The sequence below is a fragment of the Fringilla coelebs genome, assembly GCF_963513975.1.
Source record: "Fringilla coelebs genome assembly, chromosome: 1".
Taxonomy (NCBI): Eukaryota; Metazoa; Chordata; class Aves; order Passeriformes; family Fringillidae; genus Fringilla; species Fringilla coelebs.
In genome coordinates, this window is record NC_140028.1 from 97310675 (window position 1) to 97335161 (window position 24487).

Genomic DNA, 24487 nt, shown 5'->3' on the forward strand with positions numbered 1-24487 from the left:
AGTCTTCCCTTCTTCAGCCACAAGGAGGTTGGTCCCCTCACAGCTTTTCTCAGGGCCTGTTTTCACCATGTCCTTGTCTTTCCTTTCCTTGCCTTTGCTCCCTATATTTGCTTCTATTTTCCCACCCTTATCTAAAAATCTGCCATTTGAGTCCCTCTGAAGTTGCTCTTCCCACACACTTTAGAGCAGCTGCCTTTGGGTTTGGATGGCAGCCTGCATCTGTGTTTTGGTATTGAAAAGCAGCGTATTGAAAACCATCAATTATGGGCTGTGTACAGGAGCTGATCTCCAATGAAATTGCCCCTCGAGGCCAACTACCTCGAGGAGAAAGAAAACAAACCAGTTCAGGCACGAGGCTTCAGTCTGGTCTTAATCATTGAGTTGCTTGGCTCTGTCCTCAGTGCACCTTTAGTGAAACAGCACACCTCAGTCCCACATCTGGGCATCAGTAAGGCTGACAGAGAAGCAATCAACCTCCGGGGAGGATGCCAGCCAGCAGTAGTGATAAGCAGATGGAGAAAGGAATGTCCAAGAATCCCCACATCCCAGCAGAACTGTACTTGGAATGCCTTTTTTTTTTTTTTTTTTTTTGCAAAAGCAAAATTGCATTGGCAAAATCAGACTTACACTGCCTGCACTTTCTCTCCATCACATCATGTCCATCATGTCTCCAATTCCAGTCAGTGGGTCTGCAGAAATGGAATGGCAGGGGCACAGGCAGTGTCACCTCTGACAGGTTAGACTTGTGGATCTGGCTTGCTCAGATGCAATTAGTGTGCATTGCTGATCCTCAGCTGAGGATGTGAGAATGGCACTGGTCAGGGAACCTGCCCCAAAGGAACACATCACAAGCCTGTACTTTAAAAACAGCAAACACCAAACAACGCACACCTCTACAGAAAACTTGTTGTGAATGAGCCAGGGATACAAATAAAGCTAAAGAAAAAATACCTCCCCTTTAATGTTCATGTTTTAACAGAAAAAGGGCATTTTGTGTCCTAAAATAGGTAAGGATAACATCTGCAGAAATACTAGCAGGCACCTTGTTTATCATGGACAAGCTACACCCAACTTTTAAAGACTGAAATGCAAGAGGATGGGTTTCACTGTGTCCACTCAGGATACACTCAGGAATGATTGGAATTTATGTCACAAGAAAACAACTCCCAGTATAAAAATCACCAGTTTATGATCTTGTAACTGCTATGTAGCTATGCTAGCATAGGTCTAGTAAGCAGAGAAACCAGTTTTGCTATGCATAAATCAAACTGAATGTGGCCCCTCTGGTCTTTTAGCCTGATTTATCTGTCAGAAGTAGAAAGTGCACTACTTCTAGTTTCCCACAAACCCTCTTTTGTAAAACGTACAAAAATGGGGGTTTGTGTTATTTCTGCTGCCTGGGCATTGTTGTCATCTTGTAAGGCATAAAAGAAGAATTTTGCCTGTGGTAATTTCAGTTCTTCTCACTCAAAGCTGTAACATGGTAGCTAGTTCCCATGTTAGTGTCTTCTTCATGAGCCCCTGCCTTCTTAATAAATTTCACTTTTTCTAAGCTTCCCTTTATATGCAGATAAACTGTTCATCTCTGCCCAGACAGGCAGAGAACTCTTACAGCAATTACAGCAGGAAAAACACCAGTTTTTTGGTTTTTTTTTTTTTTTGAGAGACGATTGTAGACATTTTAACTTACAAACTTTCTTTGAAGATCACAAATCATGGTCTGTGTACCTCTCTTTATCTTTGAGGATGCCATATGCACATTTCGAACAACAGCTAGTACTTTGTTAACTATTAATGAAGTTAGTGCCTTCCCGCCTTTATCTTTTGTGCAATTGTACTTAAAGCATGTTGCTATAGGATCAAAATACATTTTACAGTCTTAATACTGTTCTGCAGTTTGTTCTCCAGACATAACATTTAAATGAAACGTCTCCTAAAATATTCTAAGTATTCCCTGAATTATTAAATATGAAGGGAATTTTTTTGAGAGTAGGGAGGGGCCCTCATCAGTATCCATCACTATTTGAAGGCAGGGTGTCAAGAGGACAGAGCCAGGCTCTCGGGGGTGCCAAGCAATAGGGTGAGAAAGGCAATGGGCAGAAACTGACGCACAGGAAGTTCCACCTAAATATGAGGAAGAACTCCTTTGTTGTGGGTGGCCGAGCACTGAACAGATTGCCTGGAGAGGATATTGTGGAGATCACTGGAGATCGTCAGGAACCACCTGGATGCAATCCTGTGCCATGTGCTCCAGGGTGACCGCGCCTGAGCAGGGAGGCTGGACGGCATGACCCAGCGTGCTCCCTTCCACCCTGACCCTCGTGTTCCCCGAGGATCCCTTCCAACTCGGAATATTCAGTGATTGTGTGGGCTTTGGCTGTTTTTCCGGGAAGGCACCTCGGTTTTCTCTGGAAAAGCAACCATACAACGGGCTGGGAAGGGGCCTTAAAGCTTATCCCCGCAGCCATGGGAAGGGACACCTTGCACCGAACTCGGCTGCTCATGGCAGTGACCGCCCCGGAGGTCTCTGGGGCCCGGCAGGCAGCCGCATTCCCGGCGGGCCCGGGCGCCGCCGCCCCTTCCCGCTCCCGCCCCCGGGCCTGGGGCCGCCGCCGCTTCCGGGGCGCGCTCCCGCCATGCCGCGGGCCCGGGGCGGAGCGCAGGCACCGCTCGCTCCCGTCACGCTGACGTCACCTGGCGTGAGGAAGTGCCTCCTCATTGGCCGGGCTTCCACCTCACCCCTCCGCGCCTGCCTCTGATTGGCCCTGCCGGCGGGGCCCAGCCAATCGGCGGCGCCGATCGCGGACAGGCACCGCCCCGGCAGGCGTTCGGGGGTGGAAGCCGCCGCCATGTTGTCGTGAGCAGCGGCGGCGGCGGCGCTGCGGGACGCGCCGGAGCGGCGGGCGCGAGCCCCCGGGCGGCCGTGACCTCCGGCGGCGGCGGCTCCTCCCCGGCGGGCGCCCGCGGTGCTGCTGCTGCCGCCGCAGCCTCCCCCCTGCGAATGATGCGGCGGGAGGCGCCGCTGGGCTGGGTCGGAGCTCGGGCGGCGGCAGAAGCGGCGGCGCTGGGCTGTGTCCGGTCGGAGGAGGAGGCGGCGGCCGCCCGGTCCCCAGCGCCCCGCGGCGGCCGGGCGGGCGCAGGATGCTGAGAGCGACCCCGCGCCCTGGTCGCGCCGCGAGGAAAGGGCCCCCCCGGGGCTGAGCGCGGAGTCACCCCCGTCCCCCCGCCCCGCACGTGCTTTTTCCCCGCTCTCCCCCCGTCTCCTCCAGCCCCCTCGCCTGCCCGGCACCGCCTCCCCGGCGGCGCCGGTGCCGAGCGGCTCCGCCCCGTCCGGCTCCTCCCGCGGCGGGAGCGCGGCGGGGCCGGCGGAACATGGCGTGGGTGCTGAAGATGGATGAAGTGATCGAGTCCGGGCTGGTGCACGACTTCGACGCCAGCCTGTCGGGCATCGGGCAGGAGCTGGGAGCCGGTGCCTACAGCATGAGGTAACTCGCCCCGCAGCGCATCCCCGCCGCTGGGCGCCGCGTCCCCGCCGGCCTCCTCGGGCCGCGCAGCCCTGTCCGTGCCGCTGGGCAGGCTGAGGCTGCGCGGGAAGGGGCCGGAGTTTCTGATTTCCCCCCCCCCCCCCATTTTTTTTTCTTTTTTTTTTTTCAAATTTTAATTCCGAAGGCTTTTCTCGAGGCGTGGGCACGTGCCAGAGGGGCTCCCGCCCTGCCCTCCCGTGCTGCTGGCAGGTGGCCGCTCGGGAAGGGCGGGCAGCTGCCTGCGCTGGGCTGCCGGTCCCTTTATATGCAAAATTCCTGCCCTAAAACTGATATTTCGCTGTCCCTTCGGGGTGTAACCAGACCCTACTTGCAAACTATGGTCATCTTACACTCAGCAAATGTTGTTCTGTCGTGATAAACAATAGATGTTTCCTGCCAGGTTTAAAAATGTTCTTTCTAGACCAGGTAAACGTTGTCGTTAATAGAGTGGTACTATGGCTGTACTTTTTTCAGTACTTATTCTGTATTTCTGTGTAGTGATGGGGTTTTTTCTATGCAGTGTGTCTTTCATGATGGAGGTTTTTTTGGTTTTCTTACCTTTTGATTGTTTTCCAGGTTTTACAAACCTGGAAAGTTCGTGTTTAAGTAGCCTCTGGATGTGCCTTTTCGAAACTAAATTAAAACTGTACTTGTTTGAGTAAATTTCAGCTTGCTCATGGGCAGAATGTGTGGATTCCTGAGTGACGACTTAGTGTGAAAAAGAGAAACTGTTTTGGAGGCAACGACAGACATTTTAAGTCCAAGGTTTTCGACAGGGTTTGTCGGTGTTAAAGGATTTTGTCTGGAGAAGTAAAACACTTGCGTTTGATAGTTTTGATGTCCTAGCCTTTATGAAAGGCGCGTTCTCTCTCAGGGGAAACTGAAGCTTTCAGGTGACCACAAGCTTCATCTATTTTGTATGCTTTAAGGCAGTACTTCCCAGGTAAAATGTTTGGAAGTGCAGCGTCTTTCTTGAAAGTTACGGAAAAGGGCTTCTGCTGGATAGAAATGAGGACAGTTCTGATAGTATTTGGTATTGTGAGTTCAGTGGATTTATGGTGGGGCGTGTATTTGACAGGGGGCTTGTTCTGTGTGGGGTTTGGATTGTGTTTTGGTTGGTTGGTTTGTTTTTTGTTGTTTTGTTTTTTTTTTTTTTAATTAAAAATAACGTTTAGAACTTGCCAATTCAGAGGACAAAGTGATTCATTTCTCTTGATGAAAATATTCCTGATTTTATATTCAGCTTGTCTGGATTTTATCCCACTTCTGTCCCATTTCTGTCTTTGCAAACCTTCAGATGTTCATCCCATGAAGTGTGTGCCAGTTTTTGTGGGCAGCTGTATGGTTGTTGCCTGGATGGGTTCTAAGTGCAGACACCAATGAAAAATGCATATGCTCATCTTCAAGAACTGATCTTCTCTGTCTTGATTCAGTTCTTTCTAGGATCTCTTATGATTAAAAGTTCTGCATTTTGACTGTTAGGTTTTTTATGTTTTCCTGTGTTTTCATAACTTCATTTCTCATTCCAGTAATGCACCTACTTCAGTTTCTAGGAACTATAAGAATTATGATCCTTATTGTTGTGGGATGGGTGGTTTTTTTCTCGTCATATCATCCTGTTATGGTGGCTGCCTTTTTGTTGCATATACCTGCAGGTAATGCAGGTAATGTCCTGTAAGGACATTTTGAATTACCACAGAAAGAGTTGTAGCTGTTAAAAACATCACTTAAAAAGTAATATTTTATAAGCTAAGCTATGTATTAGTCTTGTTATGCACTTCGTCTACAGAGTATTTTTGGAAAACATACAGAGTAGTAGTAGTATTTGTAGCTTAATTCACAGACCCTGTAGTTCAAGGAGTCACCTAATTGCCATTAGTGTTTGTTGGATTGAGAGTGATTCTCAGCACTTATGTAAGTTATTCTATGTATTGGTTAGATTTCTGTTTCAGAGAAATTATGGCCTGTCAAGTGATGTGAGAGGGGAAGACCAAGAGAAGTGGCAAAGCATGAACAGGAGAGATACTGCTCTGTCACTGTTCATTGTGCCACTAGAAGCTAATTACTTGTCACTCTCTAACAAAACAAAAGAAGAAAATTAATATTGCCTAGAGGAGAGTCCTCAGAGAACTCTTCAAGGTATATGCCACCTTGACTTTAGATCTGCACGTAATTCCTTTAACTGTTGGGGGTGTATATAAAGGAGTTGATACTTCCTGGAGTTGATGATAAATCAGAGCCTAGATACAATTTATGGCATTACTCCTGTGTTTATTCTTCCTGATAAAGTTGCACATGTTCATTGATCATCAGTCCATTTTAAGACTTTTGTTAGAAGGCAGCTAAGTGCCTCCTAAATTTCCCTGCAGATTCACACAGTTTTAGATACTTTTTGAAATTTCTCTATAAAGTCTCAAAACCTGTTTTTTCTGGTAGTACCTTCTCATGCAAAAAGAAGCTACCTATAATCACAATATTAAATTAAATTGATAGTAACAGTTGTCAGATACGTCAAATAACACCTGCACCAAAACCCATGTAAAAACATTGTACCCTTCAGTGATACTGAGTTTTGAGGTAATTTAGAGGAGTTAATGTTAGTTGCCATTGATAATGGCACCCATTATGTTTTCTTATGAATCCCTCATAATGTCCGTTGTAACACAGAAGTAGTTGTGTATGTTTGAGGATCACTCACGGTTGCTATGAACTGCAAAAAAATGTATGCTATGTAAAGACAAGTTTCCAAGAATTGCCTATCATCTTTCTAGCAGAATTCCATTTTTTTATCAGTGAAGTATTTGATAATTAAATCACTATACGTTGAGTTAATTGAGCATTAATAGACAGACAGATACCTTAATGACTAAATTTTTATGTGTAATTTGAAAGCTTAGTATATGGATTTATTTAAATGCTTGCAATTCCAATGGTGTTTGTAGTGGTACAGTACAACCCTGTCATGGGGAACTTGAAAATTATTTCAAGAGTAGCTGTTTTGGTGCATATTTGTAGGTTAAAACCTGAAGTTCATCAAACTAAATAAAAAAGAATAACTTCTGGTTCTGAAATTGAAAAGTCTCTACAAAAGGCTGTATGAAAATACATCCAAGCAATCCTCCATTTTTGGAGAATCAAGTCAGTTTGACTCTGGTGCATCTCCCAAACACTTAAGTGTCTTTGGAGAATGCAGCTGTCTGCTGCCTTGGTTGAAAAGAGGGAAAGCCTAATGCAGTCTTCGGTCTTGTCCCCTTACTGTGGTGTGGAGAGCCTTGGCTGGTGAAGGGACTTTGTGTACCAACCTCTCAAGCACAATTCAGGCTGAAGTAACTCTGAGATGGTCAGTCAGGAGTTGGGGGAATGTTGTATTACAACTTAGAGCGCTCTTTTCAGGAGGAGAAAGAGAGAGTGTTCTCTTCTAACAGCTTTTGGGTCCCTGACAGCCTTTTTGACTTCTGATAAACATGATTGGGTCGTGACAGTTACTGCCTTAACTTCATAATTGCTGTGCAAAACCAAAAAAGAGTTATCTCATTCAGGCCCTGGTTTTGGCTGCTGTTACATTATGACAGACAAATTGCTGTTTATGTTTCCCCTAATGTCTCCCACTCTTTTGAGACTCCACTGCTGGTTATATTGGATTTTTGAAAGAGGAATGTTTGCTGATGGTATCCTGATTTTTTTTCTTTTCTGCTTTTTTAGATGTACAAAGTGTTTTCTGTGGAATTCATTATAAAGCTTCTGTTTTAGTGGTCTGTTCTATTTTTTTATGCATTGCACTGTAGAAAAAATAATTTTCACTCACATATAGACTCTAAAATAAAATGTCAGGTACTGATTAGAATTGGAGCTGGATTCTTCGTACAAGCACACAAATAAGTAAATACCTGTGAGGAAATAGGCATTTGAAGGAAAAGTGTGTCCATAAACCTAAGCTTTCTTGTTCTTTTACCGCAGATAAAACAAGTTGAAAGATAAGCCTCATGTTCTAGATCGTTGACATTGGCTTGGGTTTGAGTTTTTGTTGTTGTTTTCTTCCAAGTTGAGTGTGTGAATACATTACAAAAAGTCAGGGGCCAGTTTAATTTTTAAGGAAAAGACTTCAAAGTGCAGAACTGTCTTCTCTGTTCCCCTGTCACCTCTGATGCTGGATAGACATAGCAGATTGAGAGCAGGGCAGCAGGTCTGCCTTCATGTGCTCTTCAGGCATTCTCCTATGTAGGAGCCATCTGTACTGGAGCCTGCTGCAAGCGAGAGTGGCTGCCTGACCTCCCTGTGTCAGAGGAGTGGATTTGTCATGGGGAACATTCTTACTTATTTTCCTTGGTAGGAAAGACACAGGTTTTGTTGTTGGCATTTTCTTCCTTTTTTGATTTGTGGTTTCTTGTATTTGGGAGTGCCAGACTCCCCTTAAATTGAAGCCTTTCTCCCTCTGAGTTTCTGTGTGATGGTCTGTGGGTTTCCCAGGAACAGCATTACATTTGCACCTGTTTCTCCTGTGTTGGATTTCTTGGACAGCTGCTGCAGAGGCGGTTGTTTCCCAGAAATTAATTTCAGGGGTCCTTCCCCCCATCAAACTTGCTTTTTTGGAAGTACCAGGTCTCCCATTGCCTTACATTTTCCTATGGCTTGCTCATACCTCTGAACAGTTCAGAGCTTGGCCTTGAGATCAAAACTCTTAATTCAAAGACTGCTTGAGGAAAAATTTTCTTAAAGGTATTTGTCCTCGTAAAAAAAATGCTTTAAAGTTTCAAAAGGCTTTGGGATGCTTTAGTACTCACACCCAAAAGTATACAATCCAGAAGATAGATAAGGCAGATGATTGATGGAACATCAGTTTGAATTTTGTTGACATAATAGTTCCTCTTCTTGTGAGGACAGGAAGTTCTTAATTTATTTTTTGACCCTATTATTATTATTAGGGAGGGGCTTTTTGTATGTGTGTGTTAGGCTTTTTTTTAAATGCTTTGGACAATGTGTGGAAAGAAGGCTTTAAATTTTTAAGGAAGGTGATTTTGAAGGCTTACAAACACAAGCATGGGGGAGATAAATTACATTTTTCTTGGTCTTTTTGTACTATGTTCATCTAGGGTATATGACATAGGACAGCTTCTCACATGTGGTGCGTCCCACTGGATGCTTTAGTTCAAGTGGTATCATTCACCTTGCTTCCTCTTCTAAGCCTTCCTGCTTTTGTATGATGATGTTTCATGTATACACCTCTGTAGCATAAGTAGCTAAGACTTGTGTTAGAGGATAGGTTTGCTGCCTGCATTTCGGGTGTAATGAAGACTGTTTCTGTTGGGTTTTTTTCTGGGTAAATTTTCCTCCTCCCTGTAGGAAGAAAAGAATGCCTTTCATTTGAATGCTTTAGATAACACATGCTGAGGAACTGAGATACAGCTTTTCTTACTAGAGCTAATAGTTTCAAAAACTTGGTCTTGGAGTTCCTTCTATCAGGAGAGTAAGCCGTGATAGATGGACTTTCTCAAATGATGTCAGAAAATATAAAAAAAAGATGCTACTTGTCCTTCCAAAGGTTACTATTCATCCATACATCAGCTTGCTTGTAGTTCTGAAGTTCACTTAAATGAGACAAATGAAGTAAATGAGTCTTTACTTCACAAGATCAAAAGTTAAAAATGACAAAAAAGCAGCAGAATTAGTCTCTTCAAGCTCTCTGTTCTCCTGTAGTCTGAAATAATTTCAACAGTAGCTGTTTTGGAACACTTGGCTTTTCCTCCCTCTGGGCTGCTCTGCCAGTGGGCACTTCAGTTTAGGTAAGAACTTTAGGTTCTTTGCTGTGTGAAATAACTTAAGTGAAACTGGCACTACAAGTCCCTGTCTCTAATCTGTACTGGCCTAACAAAACAAAGATTTCACCAGGTGAGTAAGAAAATGACTACATAAGGAAATGTAAGCATGAAGGCTGCCAGGGGTTGACTGTGGGCAGATTATTGGTTCTGCTGGGACATTGGCTCATAAATGCAGAAATTGTAATGGGAGTCTGAGAGGAAAAAGGCTGGAACTGACAAGGTTGATCTTTTCTCTGTAGTGTGTGTTTTTGTTTGTTTGTGGGATTTCTTTATGGTTTTTTTATAATTGTTTTTTTGTTGGGTTTTTTTTTTCTTATTGGGCGTTAAAATAGAATCAGTGTAAGATTAGAGGTGGTAAAAAGACTGATTTAGCATCTCCATAGTTTCTGGTAATGTGATTGATGCAATAGCATATATTATATGCAGTTTATCATCTTTAGCTTAAGTAAAGAGCACTATTAAAAATATTAAGTTTCTATTTCCCATTGTGGGCAGTCTTTGCATCTTTTCTTCACCTGTGCTACAATGAATTTTATTTTGTAGAAAACGCTTGTCGCTGTGAAATTTAGCTAGTCCTTATTTAAACTGATCCTTCGGGTCTTAATTTGAAATACTTTACCATACCTTATTGACAGTTTTAATTGCAGCTTTAATCTGTTTTTAGATGGGGAAAGAGTGTATGTTGAAATGCAAAAACCAACAATATTTCATTCTTTGCAAGTGAATGAATCAAAATATTATTTAAATGGTATTTATTTAAAGATGGTCTAGGAAGGAGTTTACATTGCATTGGCTTGTCTTTTCCTTTGGAATGTATTAGTACTCAGAAGACTTTTCTAAGAAAAAATTGCCATGTGCTGTCTTCTGGAGTATTTTTTAGAATGGTGGCATTTAAGAATGAACATTGTGCTCTCTTTACAGCTAAATTGTAGGGTTGTAGAGCTGGATTTTCCTTCTTCTGCAGTGGCAGTTAGTCATTATGCTTTGTAAGTATTAGCAAAAGCTCGTTTAAAGCTGCCTAAATTGGTGTATTTGTAGGCTTCCAATGCAAAGTCTCTTAGCTAATTCATTAACCCCACGTCACGCTTTCTTAAGCCAGACCAGTTACATTTTAAACTTCAGATAGTGAGTAGAAAATGAAGACTTTAAAGATATTTTTCATGAATACACAAAAGACTTCTCTTTAATCTTGTGTGTTATGGGAAGGCAAGTGCTGCAGGACTTAGTCAAGAATTACAGGTAATTTGATGAGATACTTTTCATGCCTTGGTTGTTGCACTTTGACTCATGTGTGTATTTCAAACATTGCCATTGTTTCCATGTTCTTGCTATTTTAAAGTTCCTCCTCATAATGGCACTTGTGTTTAGGGTGCTGAAGTGTGTGGCAAGCCTGGGTTCCTGGTGTAGCAGTCCTGTCTTGAGAGCACGCTTCCCTCTGCTTGTCACTGTTGCGGCACTCCCTCTTGTGTTGGGCTGCTCGGCTGCCCTCCTGATGACATCAGGGCTTGAAGCAGCTCCTTGTTTCTTCTGAGTCATCCTCAAGGAGCACTCACCCATCTATGGATTTTGCTGTCCTACTTACGGATCCTTGTCTCTGTACGAGAAAACTTTTTAAGGGTGTCCGCTTCTCTTAAGTGGTTATTTCACATCTTCCCTTGTAACTTACTTAATTCTTCTCTGGGCTACAGTTTGAGGAGGTGGTGTCAGAAGTAGCTAGGACACGGTTCAGTAGGCTTGTAATGCTTTTTTGGACAGTGTACTGCCTTGTCCTGCTTACGTCAGTCTTTGTAGCATCTCCTGTGGTTTCTTCCTAGTGAAAGGAAACCTGTATGGGTGTCTTTTTTTGGTCTCTTTTTGGGGAGACATGGTACAGTCTCTCCAAGGCATAGACAAATTTCTAGACTTTTTCACCCTTCATAAATATTTTCTTGTTAATATAATGGTCTTCCAAGTAGCCCGGGGAGTAACATCCCCAACGGAATGTGGCACTTGCTCTGAAAAAAAGTTGGAGTGCCCTATCTACACTCTGCATATCTAAGACTTAAGCAGACCAAGTCTTACATTCTAAGCCTATGTGACAAGAAAATATTGGCTGTCATTTCATTTTTTGAATTAATTATGATATACTTCTTTGATTCTTCAGATATGAGCTGGAATTCAAGAGCAGTTAATAGACTTTTCTTTCAATAAATAAAGTAGATTCTTGCAGAAATGAGGAACAGTAAAAAACAGTTTTACTTCAAAAATTTTAGTGTACAACCTACAAATAGCTGTGCAATACAGGTGTTTATTACTGTTTTACAATATATGTTGCATCCATGTTTATGATCAGTGCAAGAGATACAAACAAGATACATGTTGGTTAAAAACTAAATGAACTTGAGATGGTGTGAGATCTTAATTCACATTAGAAACATTTTTAAAGAAAGTTGGATGGATATGCAGATGATGTCGTCATGAGCACAATTCAGTGCAAGAAAAGCTCCTAAAAATCTAATTTTTGAAGGATTTCTGTTTACAGGGAAGATTATTACTAATACAGATTACTAATTTCTGTAGAAAGCAGAAGATGTGTTTGCTGATTGTGGTGAAGCTGTCTCTCTTACTACAGCTTGTGGACAACATGGATTGCTCTTTATTCTCTAGAAACGTACTATTTCCAAAGTTTTTCTCGTGGTTATGCATCGTAGATAAGTGAAGTGAATCCTGGCATAAACTTTTCATAGCTTATGTTCTGTGAATCTGCTGCTTAATCATTTTTGAGCTAATCAGTCTGCCAAAGCCTAAGAAAAGCTTGAGAATGCCAACAGAATTAATAGCTTAGACATGATAGTACTAAATGAGGAGAGGGATACTTTCGCAGTGTAGGTAACTTACTTTTCTCCAAAGAAGAAAATGAAAGCCTTGTTTTTATTTGCATGTTTATTTGGCAAGCTTGGCTGTGTTGACAGGTGAAAAGTTAAGAGAGAACTGAATTTTTAAAGTGGAGACAGGAAGCAAAGTTTAGATTTTCAAAGCATCAGCAAAATTGTTTGTCTGCTTAAGTCCCATAGTATTGTTTATGTATCCTAGCCTAGAGTCCTGGTGGAAAATCTTTTTGATACTGCTCATACAGATTTTTTAAATAAAATGAGTAACAGAATTCTGTATGTGTTTCACTGTGGGGTTTTTTAAGTCACAAATAACTTTTTAACTTCAGTCAAAACAGAGCCAACAATCTCAAAGTTGTCTGTTTTTTTTTTCTTTTCAGTGATGTTTTGGCGCTGCCTATTTTCAAACAGGAAGATTCCAGCCTTCCACAAGAAAATGAGACCAAACATCCACCTTTCCAGTATGTTATGTGTGCTGCAACATCTCCAGCAGTAAAATTATATGATGAAACTCTCACATACTTGAATCAAGGTTGGTATATGTGTGTGAATGCAGTTTCTGATGCGAGTCTGAAACTGGACTGGTATTTCATGTTTTGATATGTGTGTGTCTATATCCAAAATAAATGCTTGGCAGAAATGAGGCTGTGGACATTGAGGTTGTAAGGATGCCTTGCAAGTAGTCTTTTTTTGTCCAATTTGTAGGCTCACAGCTATAGTATGGTGTTACTTTCCCTTTGGATTCTGGTAGGGGTGGGGTCTTTCTTCCTTTGTTGGTTTAGTTTTGTATTTTTTTCCTGTTGTGTGTTGCTCCTCTTCATCCCCCAATAAAATGAAGCCAACAGACCTCTTAGGAGACAAATTTCAGGCAGTAATAGCTGAAAATTCGTGACTAATTTGGCATTTCTATTTAAATTTGATTGATAAGAACAAGTTAATTGGATATACGCATGAGGTACAGAGAAGCAGCCCTCAAAAATCATAATAAATGTTAAAATGTCAGTCCCTGAGGTGTTGCACAGAAAGAACCACTGTAATTGCTCTTGAATTAGCTAGCCATGTCTGTATTATGTTTAAACACAATCACAAGTGCAGTTACCTTTGGAATTTGTGTACATTTACCAGAAATGAACTAGAAAATACTTCATGTGAATCAAGATGGGTTTTTTTTCCTTTTTCCCTGGGTTTTAATTTGCATGAAAATGGATTTTTTTTTTCCTAGAGAGACCACGGACTGCTGGCTAGAATAATCTGAATGTAGTCATTGCCATATGATAAAACCTTCCTCTGAGAAGGTTTGCATTGAGAATTACATTGGTGTCCTAAGTTTAGTCAGCTAGTATTCTGAAATCAAAGTCATCATTTGTTTAGGATCATATCAATGGCTTCATACCTTCCCACCTCTTCTTCCCCCTCCTCTGGCTCTAAAGCCCTAGGATCTCCAATCCTTTATCTAGTTCAGCTTTCTTTGTCTTGTGGAATTTGACTCTAAATCTCAATAGATTGTGATGGAATATGTAATGGGATTAGATGTTCAGCTGAAGCTGATTCCAGAAGTTCAGATCTTGGAGCGATGATGGTTGGTTGTTCAGGGGGTTGCAGGGTTCTTACTGTGAAATCTGTTAAAGGGGTCCATTTGAAACATATTGGAGTTGTGGGACAGTGTTTTGGGTTGGCTGCTGTTCAGCTAGATGTATATGGAACAGCAGAAGTGGTATGTAAGAGAATTGCTTTTAAAAGGGAAGCATTCTTTGGGTTGGTTTACACAGTGCAGCAAAGCTTGGAGTTCTGTGAATGCAGAGAACTGCTTGGGAGAGATGGGATCCAGCTTTGAAAAGACAGTGCAGGTATCTTAGCCAGCTTGTGGCTGACCTCATAAAGAGGGCTTTGAAGTAGGAACAGTCAGGGAGGGAGTGACTGACAGCAGCACTGTGAGGGAGTGATTGCCATGGTTGATAAGCAAAGAGCGTGAAAGGGAACACAGCATCAACAAAAGGAGGCTTAAACAGGGTCATCTCCAGCATTTGGACATGAGCAAGTAAGTGCCTGTAGAGCATCCTTCCAAGGAAACAGCAAAGCCCTTTGTGGTGAGTTAGCATGCTGAGGCATAGGAAGTAAGCATGAGGATTTAAGACATCTGTGTGATCTTGGGATCATGGTGATGGGGGATGGCTTGCAAAGTGCCATGTTACAGTCTGGGGATATTAGCTCTTAAGGAAAGGCAGAGCAAGAGGATAAGGGAGAGGAGGTTAAACATTATGTGGGAGAACAGCTGAAATGTGTGGGGTTCTGCCTATCTGCCTGGGGATAGGTGATGTTGAGAGGTTATGGGTAAGGATTATAGATGGATTAGTTATGTGGATGACATTGTAGTGGGTGTCTGCTGTAGGCCATCTGACCAGGATGAAAGAGTAGATGAGATGTTTTTTGAAGAGCTGGAAGTAGCCTCGCATTCACAGGCTGTGGTCCTTGTAGAAGGACCTCAAGCAACGTGGTGTCTCCTGCAGGGACAGTGCAGCAGGGTATGACTGGAAAGTGCTGATTCACAGCTTCCTGATCCACGTGGTAGAGGATGGCTCTGCTATACCTCATGAAACAGGAAAAGGCTCATTGGGGTTGTGAGTATCAAGGTCAGTCAGGCTTTGTTTGCCTTCAAGATGGTGGACTTTATGATCCTGAGAGAAAAAAGCAAGGCAGAAGACCAAGATCACATCTTTGAACTTCAGGAGAGTAGAGTCCCATGGGATAAAGCTCCAGAGGGAAGAGGGGCCCAAGATAGCTGGTTAACATTCAAGTGCAGCAGATCCCAAAGAACACTAAGTCAAGCAAAAGTGGCAGGAGGCTTGCATGGGTAAGCAAGGGAACTCAAATACAAAAGGTAGGCATACAGAACATGGAAGCAGGGACATGTAACCTGAGAATAGTACAGAGATACTATCCATGCCTGCAGGGGTGCAATCAGAAAAGCCAAAGCCCAGCTGGAACTGAATCTGGTGAGGATTGTCAAAAGCAAGGTGGTCTTGTGTAAGTACATAAATAGCAAGAGGAAGACAATTGAAATGGGCCCCCTGCTGAATAGGCCATTGGCAATGGTGACATGGGCCACTGAAAAGGCTGATGTACTGAATGCCTTCTTGGGCTCAGTCTTTTCTGGTATCGCTGGTCTTTAAGAATCCCAGGCCTTTGAGATGAAGGGAAAGTCTGAAGCAAGGAATATGGAGTCTTGGTGAAAGAAGAACAGGTCATGGAATACTTAAGCAAACTGAACATACGTAAATCCACCTGTCCTGATGGGAAGCACACACAAGTGCTGAGGGCAGTGGCCTGTGTCACAGTGAGGCCACCATTAATAACTAGTCTTTGAATGACCTTGGTGACTAGGAGACGTGCTAGAGACTACATCATAGCTAATGTTGCTCTGATCTTCAGCAAGGAGGACCCAGTGAACTACAGGCTTCCTGGGAAAGTGATGGAACAGTGTTTCCTGGTAACCATTTCCTGGTATGTAAAGGAGATCATCAGGAGTAGTCAGCACAGATTTCCCAAGGGGGTATCATGCTTGATAAACATCTGTGATGAACTTGGTGGTTTGGTAGACAAGGAGAGGGTAGTAGGTATTGTTTACAAGTGATTTCCTTCAGTAAGGCTTTTGCTGGTTTCTCCCATGAGGTCTTTAGCAAGAAGCTTGTGAGCTTTGGTCTCAATGAGCATCCTCTGAGGCACTCAGAACCAGCCGGGCTTAGTGCTGGGCAGTTGGCTGTAGGTGGCCTTGCCTTGAGCAGGGGAGTTGCCGAAGATGACCTTCCAAACTTGAGCATTCTGGGATTTTTGTGAATGAAGTTGCCACAGGTTCAGTCTGAATTTAGTTCACACTGGATTCGCTTACTGTCCATAGCCTGTGTCACCTTGTTCCTCTGGCTGTTCTCCAGGAAAGAACAGAGAAAGTAGTGTATATAGGTCTTACGTAGTAATAACAAAAATGAGTGCTGTGGTGCTTTTTACACTTTCAGAGCAGCTACGTGTCCAAAACTCCAAAATGGACTGTATCTATTGCTCTGTCTTGAAAATTTCCAGAGCTGTTTTCACATTTTCAAGTCTTGTATTCTTTGATTTTTACCTTTTTCAAATCTACTGTCTTAATACTATTTTGTACCTATGAAAGGCTAGCCATACTTCTCGAAGAAACAATCAGAATTTTTTTTCACCCACCTCCCTACCCCCCCCCCCAAAAATGTTGAGAGAGAACAGAGAAATATTTAAGAAAGTTTATTAATGTTGCCAGAACCAAGAAGTGCTGACTGTAAACATAGTTGAACTTACGTGTTATAGCTGTGTGAGTAGAATAACATTGGTAATTGAATGAATCACACTCACAGGAAAAGCTTCCTCCTGTTAAATATAGGAGGAAGAATTATATATTATCTACTCAGCTGTACCAGGTGAACATCTGTTTCATTAGAGTTTATGTCATCAATGACTTTATCAATGTTCACATGCTGCTTGGGTGAGGAAAGCCTGTACATGTGTAGAGTATATATATAAATATGCTTATTGTGTTTGAGCAAAAAAAAAGCAACCCTGAAATGGTCCATAGTTGGAAGTAACATCAGTCTGTGAAAAGTGAAAGGAGATGAAGAAAGTTATTTGCTCATTCACAGGGCTGTTGCCTTGTAGGGCATGTCAGAATGTCTTAAATGTGTTATACATTGGACCATAAAGGTAGCCTGAAGGGCAGTGTAGGTGATGATTTTGCTGCATTTCATCTTAATGAAGGTGTTGAAATTTTTTTGGTCCCATGTTTTAGTTAGGGAAACATGATTTTGCAAATGACTATGTGCTGCTCACTCTGGAGGAAAAAAATCCTTGTAATTAAATAAATTGCTACAAGCTTTGCTTCTGAAGCACAACAGTTTATCATATTCACTGAAAAGATGGGTGTGCTTTTACTGTTGATATAAACAGTAATTGTCTCTTTTAAAGGTCTATTTCTGAAATCATACAGAGCATAAAATCATACAAAGGCAACAGGTATATGGAGAAAATTGAACATGGGAGAATAGTACTTATGTTTTGGAAAAAGTATGATAACTCTACAAGAGTTTGTTTTGGAAGACAGTTAATGGTTCTCAGTATGTTGCCATTCAGCAGTTTTAAAAAAGAAAGGAATTCAGCCTTGAAATGTGTTGTTTTCAGAAAAAAAAAATAGAGAAACAAGTAGTTACACTTGACGCAAAAGTAAATAATTAAACTTTGAAAATATCTCTGGTTTTAAGGGGACCAAAAAGTGTCACTTTGTTTTGTTAATTTGACGCAAAAGTAAATAATTAAACTTTGAAAATATCTCTGGTTTTAAGGGGACCAAAAAGTGTCACTTTGTTTTGTTAATTTGCACAGTGTGAAGTGCACGTTGCTATCTGGATCTCTCAAACTCAAGTTTCAGGTACTGGTATCCTCGTGTACCGTGAACCAAAAGCTAATCTAAATGCATTAAACACAAAATAACCTTGTGCTTTTGCTATTTTACCCATGCAGTTTTTTTCTCTTTAAAGGTCAGTCCTATGAGATCCGGATGCTAGATAATCGGAAAGCTGGAGACATACCAGAGATCAATGGAAAACTGGTGAAGGTGAATTTAAGTTCACTAGATAGTGTTACTAACAAACCAGAGACTGTATATTCTATGGAATTTTTTTTTCTGCTGTCACTAGGTATTGGTCAGAATATGTGGACCAGTGATGTTTACAAATAAAAACATATGGATATAAGTACCCAATGCACACTTGTGTGCCCTGTAGACCTAGGTGTTTATGCAAAGCTTAAGATAGTTGTCTGTAGATTTTGTATGCAGTGTCTTCTGAGCCATCACATTGTCCACTTCAAGTGTTTAGGAGAGGTGAGAGGAAGGTAGAGGATCATTTAGGTAAAAGTGTGGAGGTATTGTGATCATGTTCCTTAAGTGTTACAGAAAGCACAGGGAGCCAACCTCTGGGTTTTGCAGCAGTGGCATATTGGAGATACATCCATAGGAGAATGGATCTCTGATTTTGCTGCTTGTTGAGCAGTTTGTTCCACAGCTGAGCCCCTTTCCTCAGTTCCAGATTTGTCTCCTTGTGCTTCAATGTTAGTAGAAGGTATTGTTGATCTGAGGTATTTTATAAGGTATGAAAATGAGGCAAACTGAAAAATTAACCAATTTGGAGTACAGATGATTAAAAGAGCTGATGGAGGGGTTTGGATTTTTCTTCTGAGCACCTGATGATTATTGATTTTATTGAATTCTCCAAAAAAAATCTTATTCAGGTATTAGGAAAGAAGGGAAAAACTTCAATTAAAGTCACTTTGAAAGTGGTGCTGATAAATGCACCAAAACAGTGTGCCTGTGGGAGGCTAAATCTTTACCTGCCAGCTTTGGGCTGTGTAATTTGTGAACTTTGGCTTACTTGTATAGTTCTAGGCCTTGTTCTTATTTGTCTGTGGGATGCTTGTTTAGAGATCATTTCAGGAAGAGTTAAGCACGAGCAATAAAGGTGGGATTTGAGAATTCTGTAATTAAACTTTTTACATCCTGGTATGGTGACTTGATGTAATAAGCATGTGGACTGTTTTGCCCCCTTAGGTGCAATTTCCTTGTAGCCTTAGGTGTCTCTCTTCTGTAATTTTCTAGCTTTGTATGTGGGTGATGAGTCATTTGGTAAGTACAATAGGGCAAAGCAGTGTCAAAGTTTAGAAAAGTTAATTTTACCATAGCAAGGTATTGTAATGCTGCATCAATGAATTTTCCATTTTGGACAATTAAATATTGGAATCCTAGTATTTTACCAAAGAAATCATTTCACGGAGGTGAAGGTGGCTACAATGTGCCTGTTTGCCAAAGGTGGCCAAATGTGCCTGTTTGCAGTGCAGAAGGAATGGTGCCTTTGTGTGTGTGTTTGTGTTTGTTCGTGTACATGCACATATGCACACACATTTGCTTTCCATTATCTCTGAAATAAACCCAAAGAAGTGCAATCCATTTTTAAGAGGCATTCCATTTAAAAGTTCTTGGGTTTTGTGGACACTTTCAGCTGCTGTTAATACAAGGACGACTGTAGAATAATGGGAAAAAAATGCAAATCTGTCTACATTCTCTTTGTTGGGTAACTGTCAATGTATACAGTGTTTTTCTAGCCTCTTTGTAACAAATTTGCTTTATATGTGCATTCATTTAGCAGTACCAAAACTGCCCACAAAAACAGGTATTGTTAGAGAATTGCTTCTAGCTGAATAAAATTAATCATGTTGTAGTTGTTCTAGATAAATATTTCATCTAGAGTAGTTGAGAAAGTTTGGAACTTGTTAATTCTATAAAGTAAAATCATAGATTTTTTGTAAATATCTTGCAAGTACTAGGAAGGGAATTTTCTGTTTTATTTCTTAAAATGTCCTATACAAGTTCACAGAATTCCCAGTGAAAAAAATGATCAAGTAATATATACCACTTTTCTTAATAAATGAAATCTTTGGTGTTTGCTTTCTAAAATAATTTGGTATTGCCTACACAGGGTTGATACTGTGCTGCCAGTGTTGCACTGTATGTAATTCATAGTAACCGTTTGAGTATCCAATCAGATGTAACTCTCCCTTGCATTTTTACCACATCTTCAAGTATCTCCTGCTGCTCAGTTCTATTTCTGTGTTCTGGAATATTTTGGGATACTGATGCTTGCCAAATTTTTGCTGTAAATAATGTATTTATTAGCACTGTGGCTATTTTGGGATGGTTTAGTACTTTTATCTGTAGTGACTCTGTGGCTCATCACAGGCTTTTTTTCTTCTTTGTTTAGAGCATTATAAGAGTTGTGTTCCATGACAGAAGGTTGCAGTACACAGAGCACCAGCAGCTAGAGGGTTGGAAGTGGAACCGCCCTGGGGACAGACTGCTCGACTTAGGTATAATTGTTTCTCTTTGTTGCCACTCTAGAAAATTCAGTTTCCAAATTAAAATTGATCACGTTCACATTTATGCTGAGGCTGATAGAAAAGGACAGACCAGATTTCTGGATGCTGCTTTGTCATAGTTTGTGTTTTGAATATAAACGTTCTTACCACTTCTATGTTCTTTTCAAATTTTAAGTGCTGTGAAAGTAAGATAGCAGTTCTGCAGCCATGCACATTTAATATTCTTTCTGATTTTGATTGCTAAGTGTTGCAGTGATTAGGAAAGCAGAGACAGAAGTAACTTTCTCTATTGAATTGTGAAAACAGTGCCAACATGGTTTCTGTACTTTGTGTAACTTGATCATTTTTGGTGCATAACCTCAGGGGTGGCAGCAGGGGAGGAGAATGAAAAAGCACCCAAAACCTTGAGCACTTTGTATGTTGAATCTACTAAGATTCTTTGTATCAGTCCTAAGAAACTGGTCAAGCCACCAAAGCTCACATTTTTCCATCCTACCTTGTGTATGGTGATGGTAGTTATGAATTATACTATGATTTATTTGTAGTGTTTACTTGCTATTTACTTTTCTGAAATATATGCTACTTATTTTAATAGATATTCCAATGTCTGTTGGAGTCATTGATATCAAGACAAATCCAAGCCAGCTCAATGCAGTTGAATTTTTATGGGATCCAACAAAATGTACATCTGCTTTTATTCAGGTTTGAAACTTTATTTGACTGGATGTCTGTGTTTGGTGCCTTTCAGGTCACAAACAGCAGTATACTTGAACTACAAAGCTTCTTGTTTTATTATTTGTGGGATGGCCATTAAATACCAAAAAGCATGGGTTCATAGGTTTATTCGAGTCCCAATATGGTTCTTCTATTTAATTTGGGTTTATAGAAAAAAATTAAATAAAAAACTTTCAAAAAACTCTTTGAAGAAAGCTGTCATAGTTAAAATATTTAGTTGTATGAAGTGTAAGAATTAACTTACATTCCTCTCAGTAACTCTTACTACTACTTTCAGCAGAAGCTTGGCTTAAGGATTCAAAATTAAAAGTATTGTCCTACAAAAAAAAAAGAGTTTTAAATCAGGCACTCAAAAGATATTTCTTACTATGTCAGTAGGCTTCCTGGTAAGAATTCTATTATTAGTGTATTTGATATTCAGGGCAACTGGGCATGCTTTCTTTGGAAATTATTTAGATTAAATGTTCATATTCACATTGCTTACTTTTGTCTCAGGTCTGATTTCATTGTAAAAAAGTATGGCTGTCAAGTTTCAGGTAGCAACTCTGGTTGTCAAAATAGGTTAAATTCTATATTGTCAGTAAATTGAGTTGATCTAGAGATAGATACTTTTTTTAGTAAGAGTTACATAATTGCTAAAATGTAGTTGCCTTGAAGGACTGTGTGATAAATTAGGGACTAGTTTAATTTATACATTTCCTTAGAAGAAATGATAACAGACTGAAAATGGAACTGATATTATGCCACTATAGAAGGGGTCTTTATAGCTTATAAACACAGTGTTCATTCTGATGTAGCAGCTGAAGCAATTACACACTGATTAAAATGTCTCTGGATTTTTAAAGTAGGCATATTTGAAAATATGAGGGTGTATGAGATGAAAAACTCTTTTAGTCAGTGGTCTTCTTTAGCTTTGCTTCTTTAGCTTTTTTACGAGAAACTGTTCATGTGATGTAGGTAACATATAATAAAGTTCATGCCTGAAATGCTTCTGAAGGTCCTTTTTGTTTGGTTATTGTTTCTTTTCAGGTACATTGTATCAGCACTGAATTTACGCCTCGTAAACATGGAGGAGAGAAAGGAGTTCCTTTTAGAATTCAGGTTGACACCTTTAAACAGACTGAGAATGGAGAATATACAGATCATCTGCATTCAGCCAGTTGTCAAATCAAAGTTTTTAAGGTAATATTAGAAAACAGATCCTTAAGTCTCTAAGTTTTCATAAAGATATGGGAAATCATTATATTACTGCTTGTAATGGTTCATGTCTGAGATCAGATTTTGGTTATAAAACCATTTCCCACTTGTGTTCATGTTCACATAACTTTATTTTTAGCCCAAAGGAGCAGACAGAAAACAGAAAACAGACAGAGAAAAGATGGAAAAACGAACTGCACATGAAAAAGAGAAGTATCAGCCTTCATATGACACCACAGTTCTCACAGAGGTAACAAAATAAAATTGCATTTGCTGACTGAGGAGACTATGCATAGATACAGCACATTACTTAGCTGCAGTCTTGGAAGGGTTGGGGAAGAATTATTTCTGCATAGAAATAAACTTTTTGTTTGACAAACTTTTCCAGCAAGCAGCAGCATTCAATTTTAAGATGTTGTTTAGTAAACTTGGATTTAGATACTCAATAGATGCTGTATTAAAACACACTTTAGATTGAACACTGTTTTACTGACTGTACTGAACCCTTGAGCAAGACTTTTGATATGGGTTTCAAAATCTTGCAGCTGAAAAGCAAAAAAAAAAAAAAAAAAAAAAAAGAGGGGGGACTCTTAAGTTTATTTACCAAATTTGAGCTTCAAAGTCTGTTTTTCAGAGATTTTTTAATTCAAGGCCAGAGCCTCATTAGTTTTTTTATTTAAACATCAGTGAGTTCTATGCAGTTTTCTCAGTATTTCAGAAGTTTTTAAAAGGCTTTTAGATCTTTCCTCACTGTATAATGAAAAGAAATTGATCCACATCTTTGGTGTTTGTCCAGATGAGGCTTGAGCCTATAATTGAAGATGCAGTTGAACATGAGCAGAAAAAGTCCAGCAAGCGGACTTTGCCAGCAGACTACGGTGATTCTCTGGCAAAGCGAGGCAGTGTAAGGGACTTCTGCTTACCTTTTGATTATGCAAGATACCTTGTGCAGTGTTAGATATAGGAGAAACTTCCATTATGTAAAGTAAAAATAGTTTGATTGCTGTGTCTTAATTTTATTCACTTCTTTGTATCTCAATTACTCCATGTTTGTTTTCAGCAAAGGAATCCTTCCTAAATCTAACACTTAAACTGTTGCAGAGGGACTGTGTAACTTGAGTCAAGAGCTTTCAGTTTATATGACTTGCAATGAAATAGCGTTTTGCTTTGCTATATGTGTGTAATTGGTGGAAGTAAGAACAGCTATGTTTAGTGGTTTGTTCCTATTTGTACTTATATTCAGTAGAAGTTTTCATGTACATCAGTATTTTTAAAAAGCCATGCTGTGTTGCAGATCGTTGTTAGTGATTTTGCCTTTAGCCATACTGTGCTCCAAGCAGGTTTAATACAGTTCAGAAGAGTCAGCTCATCTTCATGATCTGTGTTATGTTAACCCTATCTGTGCACCTCAGAGGGAATCTGACATATCCTGTGCCCTCCCTGAAATATGTCCTGTGCAGTCATCCTGCCAAGGGTTAGCATTTCTTAAATGTTAATAGATTAAAATAGATGAAATAGATTTCTTAAATGTTGTTCCTTAAGGAGGAGCAATTCCACATCTTTCATTTGGCAAGTTTAAATGTCAATCAATAATGTGGCTGTGGAAGGCCATTATTTGACTGTTCTTTGAACAGTCATATTGTGCTGAAGCTCTTTACCAATAGTGCTTAAGCATGATTGGGTTTGTATTTATGATCTGTGAAAGTGATGTGTAAAGTTTTATATTTAGGTTGTAAGTGTGTATGCTGCTTGTTGTTTATAACCCATGTAACTGGGTGGGAAGGAACAAGCCATATTAGTCAGATGGGTTCTTTGGAGGTTATTTGGATTTTTTGTTTTGTGCACCCAAAACTATTGTATGCATTGAGCTGTCTGAATTTACCTTCTGCTGTTCTTGGCTGTTGTTTTTGTTTTTTGTTTTTGGTGGTTTTGTTTTTATTTTTTCTTTTAAGGTGCACCTTTATGATTCTTTGGCAGTACATTCTTTTACTTGTTCCAGCTGGCCCTGGGGGAGAGGCAGGAGAAAACAGACTTTTACCACTTTTGCTTATAAAGCATCTTCTGAAGCTTGTCCTTGGAGGGATTGCTGTGTTTTTCTCCTGCTGTTAGAAGTATTTCATTGAATGATTGTTGCTTATAGGAAGAATAACGGAGAAGAGTATTTTTAAACAGATAAGACAAATCCATTGTCCAGAGTAGGACAAACTGTAGCTAAATCATAACTGGAAGTTGTCTAACCTTCCCTTAACAATCTCTTGGAATACTAAACTTCTATGAATTACCTTAATTCTACATTAACTTAATTGTAGTGAAGAAGAGCTTATATAGGACAGTACTGGACTTCTTATATCTTTCCAAAGCCCACAAAGGATAATGACCCACAGGCTATTTTGAATAGGAGCTATGT

At 40.5% G+C, this 24487-nt stretch overlaps 1 protein-coding gene across 3 annotated transcripts in view; it reads left to right on the forward strand.

Moving 5' to 3' along the window:
• The first annotated feature begins 2853 nt into the window (after positions 1-2853).
• UBP1 (upstream binding protein 1) overlaps positions 2854-24487 on the forward strand; it is a 34567-nt gene continuing 12933 nt past the window's right edge. For 2 of the 3 annotated variants that reach the window (XM_084219730.1, XM_084219731.1), the window contains exons 1-8: positions 2854-3485; positions 12591-12742; positions 17760-17836; positions 20034-20139; positions 20744-20850; positions 21913-22065; positions 22220-22330; positions 22877-22984. In XM_084219730.1, the coding sequence (XP_084075856.1) occupies positions 3373-3485; positions 12591-12742; positions 17760-17836; positions 20034-20139; positions 20744-20850; positions 21913-22065; positions 22220-22330; positions 22877-22984 (927 nt within the window). In that variant the 5' untranslated portion in view covers positions 2854-3372. The remainder of the gene's footprint in view (positions 3486-12590; positions 12743-17759; positions 17837-20033; positions 20140-20743; positions 20851-21912; positions 22066-22219; positions 22331-22876; positions 22985-24487) is intronic. The other variant, XM_084219732.1, reaches the window with a different exon arrangement.